Source organism: Tupaia chinensis, unplaced genomic scaffold, assembly GCF_000334495.1.
Source record: "Tupaia chinensis unplaced genomic scaffold, TupChi_1.0 Scaffold000113_1, whole genome shotgun sequence".
Classification (NCBI taxonomy): domain Eukaryota; kingdom Metazoa; phylum Chordata; class Mammalia; order Scandentia; family Tupaiidae; genus Tupaia; species Tupaia belangeri.
Window position 1 is genome coordinate 5,265,447 of NW_006159577.1, and position 21,441 is coordinate 5,286,887.

General features: G+C 46.4%; 1 protein-coding gene across 1 annotated transcript in view; it reads right to left on the reverse strand.

Annotated features, from left to right (window-relative positions):
- Positions 1 to 21,441, reverse strand: part of TACC2 (transforming acidic coiled-coil containing protein 2) — a 239,069-nt gene that overhangs the window by 120,469 nt on the left and 97,159 nt on the right. Inside the window, 1 exon segment of the mRNA XM_027770124.1 lies at positions 9,107 to 9,232. Coding sequence (XP_027625925.1) covers positions 9,107 to 9,232 — 126 coding nt within the window.

Consider the following 21,441-nt stretch of genomic DNA (forward strand, 5'->3'; position numbering starts at 1 on the left):
GCAGGACTCCTGGGACATCCCGCTGTGCCTGCCCTGCCTTTATCCCCTCAGACCCATGTCCCCACAGTCACCAGAATGATCAGGCCTTTTGTTGCCTAAAACTTTCCCCAGCTTTCCTTAGCCTTTGGAGCACAAGGGGATGTCCCTGGCCTGCAGACAGGTTCCCCCTGCAACTCTAACCTCTGCCATGTCGCTCTCCACTTCTCCCTGCTCCAACCCCACCAAGCCATGTAAGTCCCTCTAGCACTCCCAGCAGTGCCGTTGCTCAAATGGCTGTCCAGCTGGGAGGCCTCCTGCCTCTCAGATCCACTCCTAGCCTACCCCACCATTATTCTGGTGGCTCACATAGGCTACACCCAAACAAGAAGCCTTCCCTGGGTAACCAGACCCACAGTATTTCTCCAGGTTGAGTTGGATCCCCAACTTCTGAGCATCCCACTGTTATCTGGTAATGTGTCTTTCACTCCCACGAGACCACAAGCTGGATCGCAGGCTGACATCTCAGCTAGCTGACGCTCTGCAGCCCCCAGTACAGAGCCTGGCATGTAAGGAGCGCTCCACACGACAAGTCCCTCCCTTTCACCCCTAGCCCCTCAACACTGCAGGCCACTGACAGCGGGGCAACTGCTCTATCTTCTTGGAAGGCCGGAGTCTGTCTGAGGCAGAAGCAGCAACATAATTCACAAACAACACTGGAATGCAAATGAAAGCAGAGTAAAAATGCAAGAGCCCGTGTTCTATAAGTACAATGGCTTTCAAGATAAAAACCACAAGAACAATTAGGCACAGGGCCAGTGTAGGGCCCTGGGTGATTCCTTGGATCACACATTCAGGAAGCCAACCCTCCTCCTGAGTTCAAGGAGGAGCATAAATAGGTTCCCTCTAACTCCCTGAGCTGCCAGAGGGCAATGTAGCTCCAGCAGAAACAGGAAGGAGGCAAGGGCAGTCAATGGTTCAGCTCCTCAACAATCTTGGTCAGCTTCTATCTCTACTCGAGTCCACCACAGTCATAGTGAATTGTCTTACAGACATTATTCTCAGGAAGTTGGGCCCTTTACCATGCTCAGTACCACTCCCAGCCTTCGATGGGACCTCCAGACAGCTGCCAAGCCCAACCCAGTGAGAGCAGGGCCCTGACATGGGCCATACGTTCTGCGTTCCCACTTCCCCCTACGATGTGTTCTGCTGTCCTCTCAAAGTGGGTCCGGGGCTAAGGCATGCAAAGGCCCTTCTAACTCTCAATGGCCACATCCCTTCTCCCAAGTAAGGAGTTAAAAAATGCTTTCCAAACCTTACTGGAATAATAAAGAAGCTGAATTAAAGTTCATGTAGAGTGATAAATTTTTGGAAGGTTAAAAAATATTAAACTAAAACTATCATTTATTTTTAGAGTTGTTTTGTTTTGTTTTTGCCATAGGGTATGCACTTGCTGGACAGAGATATAGAGAGAGACAGAAAGTGAGACCTCACCCCCTGGGGAGATGGCCATGCTGCAATCCCTTCTCCTCCATTCTCCTCTCAGGATTTTGGGCATGTACACATTCACACCTGGCTGACTTTCAAGCTGCTGGGTCTAGAACTTGAACCATGTTGAACATGTGGGCGTCCAGTGATGTAACCACTGTGCCATCTGCTGGCGCCATATTGATTTATATTTTTAAAGACAGAGTTGACAAACAGAACATGTAAACCACTTTACTTTTGGCAGACAGATATGGCATGAATCGAGGCAATCTTTTCTATTAAGCCCAGTTGGACAAGACCTTGGTATCCTTCTTAACATAGATCCCTAGGGAACCACTGCCCAGGGATCAGCGTCCGCCATCCCTGAATTAGTACCTTGCAAAGGTCCTTACAAACAACAACGGGCCGCACTAATATGTGGAGGCAGACTCCACTAACACAGCAGAGAGTATTGCTCCAGGACTTGCATTCAGCCAGACGGCCCTTCCAATCTAGGTATAGCAAGATTCTGTCAGCAACTGTTGTCCTTGACTCCCTGTTCAGGGCTTTTGGGTCCTTCCTGGCAGATTCCCCACAGAACTGATAACAAATTTCATTTCAGAGACTGGCTAGAGTTGCCAAATTAAGCCCCTGTCCAAAGACAAACACCAGAGTGGCCCAGGTTGTCACGGGAGGGTGGTAACGGCTCCCAAGGTGCAAGCCGAACACTTCACGTCCTGTCGGGCCAGATGGGCGACAGCATCTTATCTCCCATTTCATATCACCATCTGGAAGGCATTTAGCACAACCGCTCCCTCGCAGGCCTCTGGATTTTCTCTTCTTAAATCCCCAAGTGCACATGATCACGTAATAGGGCCAGCTTTAAGGCCAAAGACTCAGCTCAGATTGAAAGTGAGATGAAGCTGCAGAAAGGAGAGTGCTTTGAAACGGCTGGTTTGGAGAGCTAAGCGGGGTCGACACGAGCACTGGACAGTCAGGCTGACGAAGGCCAGGATTTGGTAAGACAAGTCTCAGTATAGGGAGGTACAGCATACTCAGGGGCGCGCCCACCACAAGCTCCAGAGCCCAAACCAGCAGGTGCCGAGAGAAGCTTGTGAATGGGCTGGAAACTCCGAGGCAGGCACGTCCAGAAATTTCCAGTCACCACAGAGATCCACCGGCTAGCCCATGTGAGAGAGTGAATAGCCCCCAACACGCTGACCTTCGATTTCCAGTAGGGAACTGGTTCCTGCACAGTTAACCCTGAACTGGCTTGCCAATTCTTTCCCAGCACATTTTTATCCTTTCCCTTCTGTGCTCAGAGGGAGAAAAACTATTTTTAAGCTTAGCTCAAGCAAAACGTAGGCAGAGAGGAAAATACTAACTATGAGGACAGACGTATACACCATCCCAAAACTATAGGAGAGACTTTGATTTGAGTTGGAGTCGTGACTGTTCCCATATCATCACCAACAGCTCCCTGGGCCCTCTGCCCTGGTACAAAATTTCCTTAGGTGTCCTGAGCACCCCAGGGATGGGTCCTGGTTACAGGATCTAGGGGTGGGGATAAGAGGACAAAAGGAGACTCATCTCAGATTTACCTGGTCATTCAGAAAACCAAAAGCCTGTCTACACAGATAAAGCAGCTCAAGAAGCATAAGAACCCGAAACTAAAACAGAATCACATGTTAGTCTAAACCAGATGAAATTGCCAATATTCGACAACTGCTAGGTGGCAATCCAGAGGGTTCGATCTAAGAGTAGCTGGCTGGGCACTGGAAATCCAAAGGTTCTGAACAAATACGTAGGTGCACCCCAATATACTCAGGACCCTGGTACTGATTTCACAAACTTGATTCATGAACATCAAGGTACCGTTTCAACGATACAAAGCAATTCTGCTTTCAGGGATGCTGAAAGCAAAACAGAAGCTCAGCCACCTTAAGCAGCTTCACAGTTCTTCCTGAAGAGTCTCGACATCCAGTGTCTTTAATAACAGAAAGGGGTGAATCAAAATCCCTTGCAATTTATTTGCAAAATATCTCAAAATTGAAGGTGTCTTCCCCATTTTTTGCTGTTCAGAAAGAAGAGTTCTTAAAATTTCAAGATACAGCACCAAAGAATTAGTAGGCAATGGGAAAGGAAGGAGAGACAAGCCCTTTGTTCTTTTCTCAAGTAGCTCTTAAAGCAAACATTCCAGTTTCACTTTTTAAGTAATAATTGTATCTTTCAGGGCTGGCAGGTGGCATGGTGGTTAAAGGTGCTGGATTCCCATATGGCTGACTGTGGTTTGGGTCCTGGACCTGGTGGCTTGCTTTCTCACTTTCCCTTTCTCGCTCTCTATGTCTCTCTTTGGTCAAATAATAATAATAATAATACAAATGGAATTAAATAAATAAATAATATTTAAAAAATTGTATTTTTCTTTATTCATGATGGAGCCCCGAACAAATCTGTCAATTTTCTATGCACATATGAAAGAAAAAGAGAGAGGAGCACCCTCCACAAGGCCTGATCACGCCACAACTTACTTTCTCTAGTCTTCCGACCTGTCAGACCCTGGGCCTTCCTGCGTGTGTCCGACAGTCTCGGGTAGACCAGATCAGAGATTTAAACTGCCACGTGAGACCCAGTTTCCCCTGAGCAGCTACTACAACTCCACCTCAGAGCTGAGCCTAATATTAACACACACACATTATAAAATGTTTTATTTAAGTTTAGGTTTTAAGCTATCAGCCCTGCTTCTGCAAGAAGGGGATTGTTCCAGCCTTCCCTCTGCCCGGTTTACACCACACCACCAACATCCCACCCTCTACTTCTTGTCCTTACTCTGAGCAGAAAATAGAGAATGTGGGGTGAAGAGACAGGGCTACTTCAGAGGTTAAAAAAGCTCACCACTGCATACCCAGAATGCCCTTCTTAATTGTTCCAACAGATGGGCAAGGTTAAGTACAGAGCTTCTTTTTTTTTTTAAGTTTATTTATTTCTTCTATGAGAGAGAGAGAAAAAAACAAAAACAACAACAACAACAACAACAACAAAACCAAGAAGAGACAGGGACCCCTAACACAGTCTTCACACTACCATCCACTCCCAGTCTCAGCCCGCCCATGGGCCTGTGCGCATGCCCAGCACGTACAAGTGACTCCAGGAAGTGAATCTGTGAGTCCTGTGTGAGGCCAGCAGCATTACCACTGCCTGGCCAAACTACAATTGCTTCTTGCTTTTTTAGGTAGCTATGTTCTATAAAGTCACTGTGAATACTGAATTAGCAAATGTTAAACCACTCAGCTCTCCTAGGGATTAGGTTCCTATGCGCCTCAGAGCACAACACAGAAATCAGTCCAACAGTACATAATTTTGTTTCTGTTCATAAACACGTGGTTTAACATACAGGGTTAGCTCCTGAACATTTCACTCATAGCCAACAGCACACCACGCAGGCTAGAACAAACCTCCTCTAACTGACGGTGTTTCTCTGTGGGGCATCACAGTCTCCTCACACACAGGAACACCAGACAGCGTCTACACTATGCTCGGATGCCACTTCAAACAGCAAAGTCACCAACAAAAGGCACAAAAATACAAAAAACATGACACTCAATGTAACATGGACAGGACACTCATTTTACAGAATGAGAGCAAAAGCTAGAAAGCAGAGAGTTGGTTGTTTGATCTCCTTCAAGAACTATGTCAGGGGACCCCAGAGTTTTCACCTCTCTGCCCATGTCTGCAGATGACCAAGAAAGAAGCATGAATACAGATGCTGGGGTTATAAATAAGTTTTAGCAAATTCGCAATACGGAATCTGCAAGTAATGAGGACCAACTGTATTTTGTGAGGCATTTGGTGACCAAAGTCAGGCCAATCCCTGCTCCTATCAGAACTGTCTCTTTTCTACCAATCCACTAAGAACAATGAGAGAACGTAACTTCAAATAAATGTCCAATAACACTGGCAAGGCACCGAAAATCATCCATTCCTCACTCAAGTACTCCCCGGGTTCTGGCCACCACTTCTGGATTGTAGTCATGCCTGCATTCCTCCCAGAGTTCTATCAGAGTCCTTCCCCTGGGAAATAAAGCCAAAGAGCTGGCTGAGTTCTCAGCACTGACATGTCTGCCTACCACTGGTTCCTTTCCGCACTCTGGGATCACACTCGGTCAGGGTGGTAGGTGACACAACTTAACCCACTGTCTTCCTTGGACTGGACAAAAGCCAGGGATGTAGATGGGACTGCATGGCAGATGTGACAAAGAAGCCTGGCTCTCCCCACAGTTCTTCCAGAAGAGGGGTTCAGAACACAAGTTGGGAAGGTGGGCCAGATGTGTTTTAATCTCAGCTCTGCACATGTTAGCTGTTGTTTTCAAGCACATTAAGCTCTCTGAGCCTCAGTCTGCTCATCTGTAAAATGGCAGTCATCCCAGCACCTCCCAGATTCTATGGTTGTTGGGAGGATTTGCCAACACTCACTGAAACACACTCAGCACGACATCTGGAGCTCAGGAATAAGTGTCCAGGCAAAAGTTTTACAGGTGGGCATCACTCACTGTGGTGGGGCTCAGGAAAAGTTGTTTAAAATATAGTCACAGGGTTGATTCAGGGGCACTGGCCATACCCCCAACTGGACTATATGGTTCTTCCCCAAATCCATCCAGGCAAATCCTGTCATCCTCTGCTCAGAGCTGCCATGTGCTCCTGGGTGCCCCCTGGTGGTACACTGGAGAATGATCTCAGCTCCCTCCAGGCTTCACTAAGGAAGGCTGTGCCCCACCTGCTCCAGCCAGAGGTTCCTGGGCCTTTTTAAACCACTAGGGGTTACGGAGTCAAACAGAGACCAAGAGGGAGTGTGGGGAGGTGGAGGAGAGGTAGGCACCTCATTTCTCACTGAAACTTTCTGTAGCTGAGTGCTGGGCCTTCCCTCCCAGCTAGAGTTTCTCCTTTAAAAAGTTGGACCAGCAGATGGCATAATGGTTATGTCATCAGACTCCCACATGCCAACCGTGGCTTGAGTCCTGCACCCGGTAGCTTGAAACTCATGCCAGGCATGTGTGGGTGCACGTGTGCCCAAAATCCTGAGAGGAGAATGGAGAAGGGAGTGTGGCATGGCCATCCCCCTGGGGGGTGATTTCTTGCTTTCTATCTCTCTGTCTCTCTTTGTCTCTCTGGCAAGCACACATATCCTATAGCAAAAAAATCTCGAAAAATGGGGGGAAAAAAGGAAAAAGAAAGGACCAGCAAATGGCGTAATGGTTACATCATTAGATTCCTACATGGCCAACCATGGTTCAAGTCCCAGACCCATTTGCTCGAAACTCATGCCAGGCGTGTGTGTGTGTGTGTGTGTGTCTGTGTGCGCGTGCACGCGCATGCGTGCGTGTGCATGCGTGTGTGTGTGAGTGTGTGTGCCCAAGATCCCAAGAAAAGAATGGAGGAGAAGGGATTATGTTGTGCCCATTCCCCCTGGAGGGTGATTTTCTCACCTTTTGCTTCTCTGTCTCTCTGGCAAGCACATAAGACCCTATAGCAAAAATCTCTCTTAAAAAAAAAAAAAACAGTTACACTCCCACATAAGAGAGAACTGTGGCTGACTCCCACCAGGAAGGAAGCAATCAGAATTCCACATGGGGGGAACCAGCAGCTGGCGTAATGGCTATGTCGCTGGACTCCCACGTAGTCGACCGTGGTTTGCGTCCTGGACCCGGTGGCTTAAAACTCACGCCGGGCACGTGTGTGTGCGTGCCCAAGATCCCGAGAGGAGAATGGAGAAGGGATTGCGGCGTGACCATCCCCCCTGGGGGGCGATTTCTTGCTTTCTATCTCTCTGTCTCTCTCTGTCTGGCGAGCGCACGTGCCCTATAGCGAAAACCTCTCAAAAAAAAAAAAAAAAAAAGAAGAAAGAAAGAATTCCACATGGGTATACAGTTGCCTTCGAGTATTTGGCTTCCAGCCTACCTTGCCTGGCATGTAGCCTACCCTCACATTCTCTCCCACCAGGCAGACCTCCTCCCAGTGTATAGAAGAGACTTCTCAATGCTGTCAGTGACTGCCTGCACCCTGACAGGGGTGGCTGAGGAGGGTTCAGCACACGCCCAGCTGTAGGCCAGTGGACAAGGAGGCCCTCCCTGTGCTCCCTCCGATTCGGTTCAAGTCACCAGTCTTCACCCGGGCCCTCCCCATGCAGAGTGCAGCTGTGGCTCCAATGGTTCCAGGTGACCCATTCCTCCCCTTGAGGAGCTCGCAGTCTAGCAGAGGAGACGGGGTGAAACGCAGGGAGTTTACAGGTATCCATGGAGGGCAGTGACACAGGTGGGAATGGAGGGCTCCCAGGGTTTCAGAGGCAGGCTCCTTTCAGCTTGGGTTTCTCAAGGAGGGGATGCTACTCTGTGAGCTCCAGGAGGGAAGGGACCACGTCTATTCTCCTCACCAAGGCTTCACCGGTGCCACACATTAGCTGGTAAAAAGCAGCTGTTTCACTGTTATGTACATAAATTAAAATCTGTGTGCATGTGTGTGAGAGAATATACATGGGGCAGAGACATATTGTGCGTGCGTATGTATATGTGTGTGTATATATAAGAAATAGATATAGGAGCCGGCAGGTGGCATGGTGGTTAAGGGCACTAGACTCCCACATGGTCGACCGTGGTTCAAGTCCTGGACCTGACAGCTTGCCTTCTCTCTCTCTCTCTGTGTGTGTGTGTGTTCCTCACTGGTCAAATTAAAATAAATAAATAAATAAAGTTCAGTAAAATTAAAAAAAAAGAAATAGATACAGATACATATGCAATTTATTTATAGAAAGATACACAGATTATATATGTGTATGTGTGTGTATGGAGACATACAGCCATGTGTATATAGAGACAGACATGTATAAACATACATGTGTGCGCACAGACACATGTAGATATGTGTACATTTGTTTCTATAGACATACATGTGCACAAATGTCTAAATCAAGACATAAATAGACATATGTATATACACGTACATGTATAGAGACACACACATACTTAGATATTTATGTGTACACATGTGCCTACAGGCATCTGAGCTGGGTCCTGAGGCTGAGTCTGGTTTTCAGAAAGTCAGTGCAAAGTCTGCAGGCAGAGAGAGAGATGAAGCCTGAAGCCGGGCTAAGCACAGTGTAGACAGAGGACTCTGATCAGCACAGGGCTGCGAGGACATCAAGCCCACGAAGGTGCCTGGTGGGAGGGGACACACAGAAGGACAGGGCCAGGACCAGGCTCCTCCTCCATGCGCTGCTGATTCCTCTGTTCCCTGACCGCCACCCAAAGATGGACGCAAACAAGCAGCTGGCCCAGCTGGTGTCTCAGGAGACCAGAAGGCAGCTATCTAAACCACTCCCTGGGTGAGTATAAATAACACGTTCTCTCTCCTGGAAGACTTCCAGTTTAAATAACAACCTCTGAAGACTGCAAGGGAACACATTTCTAAAAGGGCAGAGTGTGGGAGTTGCCCTGATGTCCCCTTAGATCATCCCTCAGGCCACAGGAAGAGACCTCAGTTGGCACACACCTGTTTAGAAAGGTGTGAAGACCCTGTGTGGGGCACACTACAGATGAGGGTGGGAGGCAGAGGCAGCCTCAGGGATTGGGCCCTGCGGTCCCACCACTGGCCTCAGGCCCAGCCCCAATACCTGTGGGTTGTCAGATCTGTAGACAGCTGGCTGATGGTATCACCACGGTGGGAAGAGGCAGCTAAGGGTGGGCATTCCAGGTCTGTGGGGGCAGCTGGCCGGACCACATTATCTTCTACAGGTGAACTAGGAAGAAGAGAAGAAAAAGCCAATGCTCAGAAATATTCTTAAAAGTTAAGAAAAAGGTTTTTTTTAGTTTTTTGTTATAGGGCATGTGCACTCACCAGAGAGAGAGAGAGACAGAGATGAAGAGAGAGAGAGAAACTGAGAAATCATCCCTCGGGGCGGGGGGGGGATGGCCACTCCACAGTCCCTTCTCCATTCTCCTCTTGGGATTTTGGGCATGCACAGACACATGCCCAGCATGATTTTCAGGCTGCTGGGTCCAAGACTCAAACTGGGAAGTTGGCCATGTGGGATCCAGTGCCATAATCCCCACACCACCGGCTGGCCCTTTAGATGTGTTTTAACACCACATTTTATCCAGACAGAGTCCTCAGTTTCCCCGTCTATGAAAAAATAGGCTGGTGCTGGTCAAAGCAGGGTCAAGCGTAGGAGGCGTAGGTCTTTGTCACCAGTCAGTGACAAGAGGTACAAAAACCTGGATCCAGTGAAGTCTTTATCAGTGGTTTTCCAGCAGGGGCGACATTTTCCCCCCAGGGGCCACTTGCAATGTCTAGAGACATTTCTGGTTGTCACAACTGTGGGCAGTGCGGTGGGTGCTATTAGCACATTAGTGGTAGAGGCCAGGGATGCTGCTAGGCACCCTGCACTACACAGGGCAGCCCCGACAGTCCAGCCCAAATGGCAATGGTGTCAAGGTCCAGAAACCCTAGCCTTGAGTTTGTTGCTTTTTTTAAAAAAAGAATTATTTTATTTAGGAACCAGCAATTGGCATAATGGCTACGTCATTGAACTCCCATGTAGCCAACTGCAGTTTGAGTCCTGGACACGGTGGCTTTAACTCACGCCAGGTGCGTGTGCGTGCGTGCCCAAGATCCTGAGAGGAGAATGAAGGAGAAGGGATTGCGGCGTGGCCATCCTCCTGGGGGTGATTTCTCACTTTCTGTCTCTCTATCTCTCTCTGTCTTTCTGGGGAGCGCATGCGCCCTATAGCAAAAACCTCTCAAAAAAATTATTTAACTTATTTATTTTATTTTATTTTGACCAGACAGAGACGGAGCGAGAGAGAGAGGGAAAGTGAGAAAGCAAACTGCCAGGTCCGGGACTCAAACCATGGTCGGCCATGTGAGAGTCCAATGCCCTTAACTACCATGCCACCTACCGACCCCTTGTTTCATTTTTTCCAGTAATTCATTTAATTACGTTCTCAAGAGTTTTGATCTACAGTGAGCTAGAAATGTAAAAACTCTGGTCCATCCTCAACTGAGCAGGTCTGTACTAGACAACCTCCAGGAGGAGGCTGGTTCTGGAAGCCCGGAGGGACCCAGTCCTGGGACACATAGCAGGTCACACTGGAGAGTCCCCTCTCTTAATCGGTTACACCAGGCCCTGCACCGGGAGGTCAGTGAGGCCTTTCCTGACAAACTCCACTGCAGCCTTAAGCAGCAGGGTCATTATTTTCATTCCCCGAGCAGATATATTGACCAGGCCTATGCTGTGAATGAGAGAGGTGGTCCTGGCCTTCACGAGTTTACAGCCTCAGACATGGGTCTGACTTTTATTTTTAAAGGCTTATTTAGCAATGATTGTAGTAATCACTAAGAAGAAAGGTGCAGATGGCTACGAGATCATAAACTAAGAGCTCCTGGCCCGGAGTCGGGGTCAGGGAACACGTCTTCATGGAGTGATGAGTGAACTGAGGCCAGCTAGCTGGATGTATACTATGCCAGGAATTGTTCAAAGTGCTTCTAGAAATCACCACAGCTGATCCTCACAAGCACCCCATGAGGTAGGACTACATTTCTATTTTACAGATGTGGAAACTAAGGCACAGAGAGGCTAGGTAACTTGTCCAAGGTCACATAGCAGCTAAGTGGTAGAACGGGGACACAAGCCAGGCCTGACTCCAGGAGTCAAGCTTTTAATAACCACACTTGGCTCTGTCCCAAAGGTTGAAAAGTAAGAGAGAGCAAGCGTTAGCCCAGCAATAGGCAGACGCATATGTGAAAGCCCGGAATCAGGAAGGAGGTGTGCATTCTGCAGAAGGAACTGCGAAAGGTCACTGGAATCAGAGCGTAGAGAAAGAAAGTGAGGACTACAAAAGGGGCAGGTGAATGGGAGCCCTACCTCAAGGCCAGGTTCAGGAATTAGGACTTGATCCTATGCCAAAGGATCAGCCCAAAGTTCCTATTGAACATTCAGCCATAAAGTACTTCCCCTGGCATGAGGAGGAATGAGAATGGGGAGGTCCAGGGTGAATTTCCCAAAACTATCCTCGAATCCGACTGGACTAGCACACATGTGTCCACACTTACTATGTTTTCCCCACAGTTCCTGGTCTCCTTTTCACTGCCCCCACAACAAGATCCTGGAGCCGCGTGACCACACCAAGGAGTCAGACAGAATTTGGTGCAATGAGAAATGAAGGAAGAAATGAGCCTGGAGGGGGGCGGCTAGCAGGGACTCTGGATGTCTTCGGTGCATCATAATCGGAAGAATCCTCAACTATAGGCAATACAGATTTCCAAAGCCATAAAACCTGAGTGGAAAAACAGAGCCCAGGACTTTTGGCAACACTCACCGAATGCTATAAAAAAAAAAACCTTTGCTTCCTGTGACATAGCCATTGTCCTTCCAAGACTTTATTTTAAGGAGATGATTTAGGGGTGTGACCAATGATGCTGATCGCAGCTGTGATCACAATAGCAAAGAATACGGAAACAATCAAAAGATCCAACAGTCGGGCTCAGTTCATCAAAAGAAGGCATAGCCGTAGCATGGACTCCTTGCCACTGTTACAAAAATAAGGTAGCTCTGTATGTATCTGGATATCTGTTATTAATCAAAAATAAGTTTAAAAATCATTGACAGTATGACCCAGATTTTATGTGCTTGTGTCTACCAATATACATAGCCTATGGTATATGAGAAGTGTTTATGTAAATACGCCCTCACACAGAAAGCAAGCAACAGATTCAATGAGTCAATAAGCAACACGGAAGGATATATGCCAAGGTGTTAATGGCAATTCTTTCAGTAGTGAAATTCTTAAACTTTTTCTTCTTCATGGAATGTATCTTTATTTTCTAGTTCTATGCCAGACACATGGTGCTTTTACCATAGCAAAATAAATAAGAAAGCATCTTAAGAAAGGTTTTCAGTGCCAAGGAACAAATTCAATTCACAACTCAGAGAAAATGTTATGAAACGGGACAATCAGAATAAAACCATCTTTCCTCACTTCTGTTTTCATAGTTTCCACTGCGAGGACTTTACACTTGCCAACCTCAATCCAAGGCAGAAACACAGCCACGCCACACCTCACTCAGCAGGCGCCGCTGTGAAAAGGAAGGTCCCGCTGGAGATCTTTCTGGATAACAGATATCTGCCCAAATATTTTATTGGATGGCACTGGGACTTTCACTCTTTGGGATGGAGTTATTTTTCAAGGCATAAACACTTTTCCTGATTTTTTTTTTTTTGAATGGAGAATCCTGAACATAATTAAACATTTTCTCAATGACATTCAATCAGCAATCTGAGCGACTATGATGTGAGAAAGCGTGTTATGGCACTGAAAAAACAGCAATTGCATGTGAAGTCAAAGAGCTGGATTGTAGACCATCCCTACTCTGGGGTCTTGGCCTGGTGACCTGTCTGAGTGTTAGCTTTTCCATCTGGAAAAGTGAAGCCACTGGAATATCTGATCGCAAAGGACTCCTAGACTGTCTCACGCCTTGCTTTCAGGCTGTTGGCTATACTTGATCATCTTACCTGCTTTTTCATGCTATTTATACCTTCCAGTTCTCTGCTTCTAATATACTATAGACTAAGAAACATGGTTGGGAGTTTAGCATAGTGTACATATCAAAAGTAAATAAGCTTTGAATAAAAGTCTTTAAACTCCTCATACAAAATAATTACAAGAATTAAAAATATACATGTATATGTATATACACATATGTATTAGGAAGAATCATATGAATTTGCTAAAAAATATAGGCCCTCCAGATCTATGAGGTTTTAAATCTGCAGATTCAACCAGCTGCAGATCAAAAATATTCTATAAATAATACGAATTTTAAAAAAGTACAGCATAAGAACAACCTACGTTGCAATCTACATTGCATTTACATTGTATTGAGTATTACAAGTAATCTAGAGACGACTCTCAGTATGTGGGAGGATGTACATATGGTAATATGAAAATACAGCCGCATTTTATATGTGGCACATGAGACTCCGCAGGGGTTCCTGGATCAATCCCCGTGGATACCAAGGGACAACCACACATATCAAATTCACGCTGTACCTTCAGCTCTGGGATGTTTCCGTCTTACCTCCTACTGCTCTGGTTATGTTCCAGATGGCTAAGGATGGGGAGAGCTGACATCTGGGGAAATGGACTGATTCTTATAAAATCATTCCTCGGACCAACTGTGAGATGCCATAAATGGCTTCTAAATTCTATTGGTGGTGGTGCTGGGTCTGGAGTGACTGAAATATTTTTCAGAGGGGAAAAAAAAATCTACCAGAGATTTCAACTATCAGCTGCTGTCACCAGCTGCAGGCCCAGCCCACTATAAATTTAGTCAGGCCCGTAAAAGGTTGATCTGCCCCAGGAATGTCAGGGAGGGGAGCTTGTATGAACAAGTGCTTCTCCACTGGGCCATGAGTCATACGGCAGAAATGGAGGCAGAGAGGGCTCTGCTTCCAAGAGGATTCATCCACGCTCCAGACTGAAGAGCCAACACCTTCAGTTTACACAGGAAGGGCCCCATGGCAGACACCAGGATAAACTACATGGGATCACGCACTCCAGGCTAACTGAGGGCGAGACAGCTGGAAAGCTGAAGGCAGGAATTGTGAAGGGTGGTGTCTTGCTTCCTTCAGGCTGCCATAACAAAATTCCATAGCAGGGTGGTGTGTAAATAATAGACATTTATTTCTCACAGCTCTGGCAGCTGGGGAGTCAGAGATCATAGCGCCAGCAGACCTGGTGTCTGGTGAGGGCTCTCCTTCATAGATGGCACCTTCTTGCTGTCTCTTCACAGAAGCGGGGCCGGGGGAGGGGTTGGCTTTTTCTTTCTTTTATCTTGTTTTTATTTTTTGGCTAAAAGGTATGTGTGTTCACCAGAAAGAAACACAAAGAAAGGGAAAGTGAAAAGCAACCCCCATGGGGAAGGGTCATGTCGCACTCCCTTCTCCATTCTCCTCTCAGGAGTTTGAGCATGCGTGCATGTGTATGCACGCGTGCGTACACACACACACACACACACACACACACATGTGCTCAGTGTGTCTTTCAAACCACTGAGTCAGGAACTCAAAGTGCTCAGTTGGCCATGTGGGATCCAGCCACCATGCCACTGCTGGCTGCAGGCTTCTTCTGTAAGGGCACTTATTCTATCAGTGAGGATCTCATCCTCATGCCTAATCATCAGCCAAAGGCCCCACAGCCTGATACCTTCACCCTGCGAGTTAGATTTCAACATGAGCTTCGGAGAGGAGATACAAACACTCAGACCATGACGTAAGAGACAAACAATAGACAAACAGCCATAGAAATACAGGATTCTTCCAGGCTAGGACAATCTGGCAAGGAGGGCCAGTGAGAAAATTGCCTGAAGCCAATGAAGTACTTCAATCATCAATGCGTACAAAGTGTTTTCCAGACTAAAACAGGCTTCTTCCACCCTCTCTCCCTGATGACTTAATTTGAAAGCCACCAGGCTTCTTTCCCCTCCTCGGAAGGGGCAGAGACAGCAGGACCATGGAGAAGGAGACCAATGTTTTTAGGAACTTGTTATCTACAGGGATATCAGCAAAACAATAATAACAACTACATCAGAGGTGATAAGAGAGTGGTTCTTCCAGACAGAAAAGGATTTGCATGTATAAAACACAGCTAGTTTGAAAGAACCTTCACTTGGGCTGCAGTCAGAGCTCAGATAAATACAAAACTTGAAAAGTGTGCACACGTGCACATCCAAATGCACACATCTATTTCCCAGCTCTGCTTGCTGGGAAGGGTCATGTCAAACACACATAAATACCACCTCAGTGGGGCTACAAATGGCCAAAGCTGGGACTATCTGGGTACCAAAAACATAATAATTATACATTATATATATTACATCTATGTTTTATAACATATTTATATAGTGAGAGACAGTAATAAATTATAATTAAGATCCATGGATTACTGAATTAAGCAATAATCCATGGATCTATTTATTTAGCTATAAATAAAGACATGAACAAATGAATAAACGGGGGAGAAAGGAAAGTTCCCCCTATAAAGCTCCCCTATAAAGTGATATGCCAACTAGTACATGTAGGCGGAATGGTGAAAACTGGAAATCCCCATTGAAGAACCATCATGCTGATGGTTAACTCAAGTAGGAGCTATATATGGATGCTAAGGGAGATGGGTGGAGGTTCAAAGAAGTAGATAGCAATGTGGTCTTGGTGTATCTTCTCACTATCACAGATGGGAAAATGATGACTTAATGGTGAAGATGCCTGGTGGGCACCAATGTGGCCAGGCAATGACCAGGATTGTCTTCCCTCCCCTGGGGACAGCACAGCATCATTTCTGTGGATCCCTGCCAAAATACGGCCATAGCCTGGTCATGAGGAAACTGGATAGACACAGGCTGAGGGACTTCATGCAGAGTGGATGAGCGGTACTTTTAAACGCCATGCAGGACAGAGAGACTGAGGAATTGTTCTAGATTGAAGGAGACCGAGGACGTGACAAAGGGCTGCACGTGCATCAGACTGGATTCTGGGCCCGATGGAAAAAGGGACCATGTTGGTGAGTTTGAGTGGGTTCTGAGGACTGTTTGGTGCTGTGATGCAGCATATTGATTTCCCAAATGTATGCTTGTATTGGCAGTTTGTGGAGAGTGTCCTTGTTTGGAGGAAATGCACACCGGATTTGGGGGCTTTGTGTTGTTGTTTGGTTTTCTTTTTGAAGGGGGCAGCTTCGTGTCTGCAATTCATTTTCAAATGACTCAGAAGAAGAATAACAATACAGATACACACATATATATGATGACAGAGAACATGTGGTAAAATGTCAACATTTGGGGAATCTGGGCAAAGGGAAGATGGAGAGTCCTTTGTAAAAATTTTTGCAGCTTTTCTGTAAATTGGAAATTGCATTTAGCAACAAATAAAAACTTCTTGAGCAAAAGCATGCAGGCAAACAGACACTTCCCAGCACCTACAGAGCTCAGACTGGATTTGGAGGACAGAGTGTGGCATGGGATGACAGCAGCATTGGGGGCAGCTGTGGGACATGCAGCTGGACGTGGAGCCAGGGCCAGCTTGGAGACGACCTTAAATCTAGGAAGGTCATGCCACTAACCTGTTGTCCTGGGGGAAACAAGGAGTAAGAAAAACTTACATGCAGGTGAGCAATGGGATATCTGGAATATAATACTTGTGCCTCAGTAGAGAATAATTCAAAGGGAAAAGGAATGTAGGTGTGGGAGCCAAGACAAAAGCTTTGGAGCAATTCAGGTGCCAGGTGAACACTGAACATAATTCAGGCCATTGTAGAAGAGGCAAGTGAGATGTCCAAGAGGCTTCGTGATGGCCACCCAATACCAGGTGTGGGGGGAACAGATGTGGGAAGCAATCAGAGATGATCTGGGTTTTAAACATCTAATTGGTTGGAAAGTCATGTTATTAACTGTGTGCCTCATACATGAAGGCCTTAATTTCCTATATTATTATATACTCATCTTTAAAGATGATCTTTTTTAACATTATTTTATTTAATTTTATTTATTGTTATTATTATTTAACTCAACCAGAGAGAGACAGAAAGAGAAAGGGAGGAGGGGAATGTGAGAAAGCAACTTGCCAGGTCCAGAACTCAAATTGCAGTTGGCCATGTGGGTGTCCAGTGCCCCAACCACCATGCCACCTGCTGGCCCCATTATTTATTTATCTTTAATGAAAGTAAAAGATTATTGGCTTTTCTTCTAATGAAGTCATTTAAATAAATTTACAAGAGGACTTCAAAATGTTCATGGAAGCGCTAGGTCCCACATGGCTGACTTCACAATTCGAGACCTGGATCTGGAGACTTGAAAACCATGTTGGAGGTGTGTGTGTGTGTGCCCAAAATCTGGAGAGGAGTATGGAGAAGAAGGGAGTAAAGTGGCCAAACCCCTGGAGGATAATTTCTCATTTTCCTTCTCTCTGTCTTCTCTCTCTCCTGTGATGGCACACACCTTATGGCAAAAAAAAAAAAAAAAAAAAAAAAAAAAATTAAAAACCATAGTAAAATGAAATTAAAGTATGAGCTTATTTTGGTGCAAACATTTTTTGAATCCATGCAAAATTTCTTCCTAATATGCATTCTTCATGAACTTTTTGAAAACCTTTCCTTCATATATCATTCCAAGTAAGAACATGGTTTGATGTGCTACTTCATTTTTTCTAATATAAACTGGGTAACATATAACCCTGAAATACATCATGTGGCCCAAACTCAGGGTCAGACTCCCCAGAACCTGTGCGCCACACTCAGGAAAACACTGGTATAGTTCTCATCAACATAGGTGGCATAGAGCCCCACGCAGCTCACATCTGTTGACTCCTTTTTTGAAATGACAGGCAAAACCTGTCATAAATCAGCAAAATGGAATCTTATGAGAGGTACATCTAGTGAGCTGTTGGCTGGTTCTGAGCTGGGCATGATCAGATGGCAAAGGCAAGAAGCCATAGCAAAGGCCATAAAATGTGGAGCATATACACACCCCATTTTCTGAGCTCCCCTCGACACTCTGAGACAAACCTTCCTCCTCTAGTGTGAGGAGGAGACAAGATGCCAGCTCTGCTTCTGCTTTGAAATGTGGGTTCACCAAGTATGCAGCTCTGTGGGCTCTGCATTTCCTCAGGACAAGCAAGTCTGTGCTTTCCTAGACATAATGGAGGACAACTCATCTTTTTTGGATCTGGCAAATAGTGAGGTGGGTCAAGTCTGGCCTAAAATCCCTGCAGGCCAATACAGGGGTGGTTAGAGTTGGGTGGTTAATAAGATTCCCAAGACCAAGGGGCTGGCCTCATGGTAGCAGTAGTAATGCACTGTGCATTGGGATTCAGATGCCACATGGCTGACCACAGTTAAAACTCCTGCCACAGCAGCTTGAAAAACACTCTGGGTGCATGTGCATGCATGCCTCAAATTCTGATGCAACAGAGAAACGGAGGAAGGGGAACTGTGGTGTAACATGCTGCATTGTGGGAGTGATTTCTTCTTCTTCTCTCTCTCTCTCTGCCCCATTGCCCCTCTCAGGAGAGTGCATGTGCTCTCTGGCAATAAAAACAGAAAACAAAGTTCCTAAGACCAGAGGGATCAGCCACCACAGGAACAAAGGAAGAACTCGAGATCCTGAGAGTTGGACTTGGAAGATCTCAAGCAGGCTGGCTTTATAGCTGATGGTAATATTTTAATATACATGAAGAACTGTAACAAATTTAAATGTTTATGATAAAAATTGTAAGAACAATAATCATAAATGCAGCTAACATTGTTGAGTGCTTGTACTTGCCAGGCACTGTATGAAGAGCTTCGCGTGCTATCCCTCAGTCAGGACCTCCATAAAAGGATGAAGAACAGAGTCATGATGTGGACCCAGGTCTCAGTTCACAGGATCCAGGAACTCCCACAGCATGCTCTGGGCCTGACTCAGACTAAGGAAGAGGAAGACATCTCCCTCAGGACTCTGGAGAAAGTAGCTTGTCAAAGTGATCCTGGAGCCCAGGCTGGGAAGAACAGAGAGATTTTCCACTCCCAGATAAAGTCTAGCAATTAAAGATTTGGCCTTCAGTTAAAAAATAAATAAATTTTAAAAATTATTTTTAAAAAATGCATAGCTACTTAGAAGTGTATGATACCTTAGAGCTTTGCCAAATTCTGCCTTTTATCATTCCCTATCACCCCATGAAGAAGGCAGACCAGTTATTTTATCAACTAGGAGATTGAGACCAAAGGAATTAAGTAACTTGGCAAAGAAACACGTGGCGAGAATCCAGGCCTTCTACCACTGACCCTGTCCTCATTCAGGAACCCAGGCTGTCTCCCCAGGTCTTCCCCTGGGAGTAGCACGTCATGGTTTTCCTGTCCAGAGTTCAGCTGCACAGCCCCAGACAGGGCAGAGGAGACGGGGGAGGCCAGAGTGGTCAGGAAGAGACAGCAGGACCAGCAGGGAAATTGTGCTCCCAGCAACAGAGGAGGAACCCCCTACCTCCCCTGCTCCAGTATCAGTAACATGAACACTTACTGGAATGAAAAAGCAGAGGCACAGGGAGCCAAGGAGGTTGATCTAGGGGGATATTTTATAGCCACTTAAAATCGAATATTTACCCATTTAAATTACGATCCACGCTTTTCAAATTTTGAAGCCAAGCTTTTTATAGTCTCAAACATTGTTTTATGTACTCCCAAGAGATTCTGGATCCTTTGAGGATGAAGAAATAAAATACCACCCCTACTCCCATGGAGAGATAGGACAGGGCAGATTAAAGGGCCAGAGACTGGGGCCATACTGCCTAAGCATGAACCCTGCTCCAGCAATGAAGAGTTGTACAATTGTGGGAAAGGTCTTCTCAGAGCCTGAGTTTTCCCATCTGTCAGAATGAGCAATGGAAGGGAGTAGAAAGGATTCATCTAGACCAGACATGAAAACGTTTCTACAGTAAGGCACCTGGCACAAGGGCAGCACTCTGTAAATGAGAGCATCTTTAAGACAAACACAACAGATGTGCTGGGATTCTGCTTGACCAAAGGGTGCATTGTGGAGAGAAACTCCCAACGGGGCCTGGTCACATTGCAATCCTTTGTTCCTCGATTTCTCCATCTCATCAGGATCCTGGGTACACATGCCTGGCATTTTTGTCAAGCTGCAGGAGCTGGGATTTGAACTGCTGTCACCCATATGGAATCTGATTCCCTCTGCACAGCACTTAACTGCTGTGCTACAGGCTGCCTGGGTGTGCTGTTTTTGGAACACACAGTACTGAATGTGCTTTCTAATAGCACGCATGCCCCTCCCTTCTGCACACTCGCCACTCGCTCAAGTGTACGCCCTCAGGTGTGAACTGCTCCTTCACCCACTGCTGCTCTAGGGGATATTAGTCTGCTGTGGTTAAGAATGAATAAGGTGGAGGAGACCAGCAGTTAGTGTAATGGCTATGTCGCTGTACTCCCATGTAGTCGACCGCAGTTTGAGTCCCAGACCAAGTGGCTTAAACCAATACCAGGCGTGTGTGTGTGTGTGTGTGCCCAAGATCACAAGAGGAGAATGGAGGAGAAAGGATTGAGTCATGACCATCCCCTCCCCCTGGGTGATTTCTCACTTTCTGTCTCTGTGTCTCTCTCTGTCTTTCTGGTGAATGCACGCGCCCTATAGCAAAAACCTCTCCAAAATAAATAAAGAATGAATGAATGAATAAGGTGGCAACATGTGCCAAAGGGAACCAATGTTTATGAGCACATAGTGTGAGCCAGGCATTGTGTAGGCCCTTTGTCACCATGGGCAATGTGACAGCACTTCAAAAGGGCACAGGGAACTCTAGGCAGGAAATGTCCTCATCCAAGACCACACAGGTCCCCACTCCAGCTCCACTGATGACTCCAAATCTCCTTCAGAAAGGCAGCATCCCTCCATATGATGGGCCGTAAAAAGAGTGACTTGCAGAGCAGCAAACAGGGTCTCCTTCACAAGGAAGAGGTGTAGGCAAACAGTCCCATCACTGAAGTGGCTCTAAGGGTGGGGAAGGGGGAGACGAGATCTTTCCCCTTCTAGAAGTACAGGCAGCTTCTCCAGGAAATTAGGGGTTTGGATTATTCAGTCTCCCTGGTCACTTCTAGTCCAACGATTTGCTGATCTGAAACCCTGAGCTCTTCTTTGGTGGAAAAAGGATGGCTTGGAGGAGGCCATGGTAGTGCATACCACAGCCCAACCCCTCAGCCAGAAGCTGGTCTCCTCCTAGGACTTTAGGATGGGAGGCAGGGGTTGACTGCTGAGTCCCAGCTCCAGCTTCCCAGGGGGACCTCACTGGCAGGAAGGAAGGGAAGTCAGAGGGAGCAGGAACCTTGTTTTCCTCACATACAACAAAATCATGGAGAAGGGACTGTGGTGTGACCATTGGGGGGGAGCGGTAATTTCTCACTTTCCCTCTCACTCTTT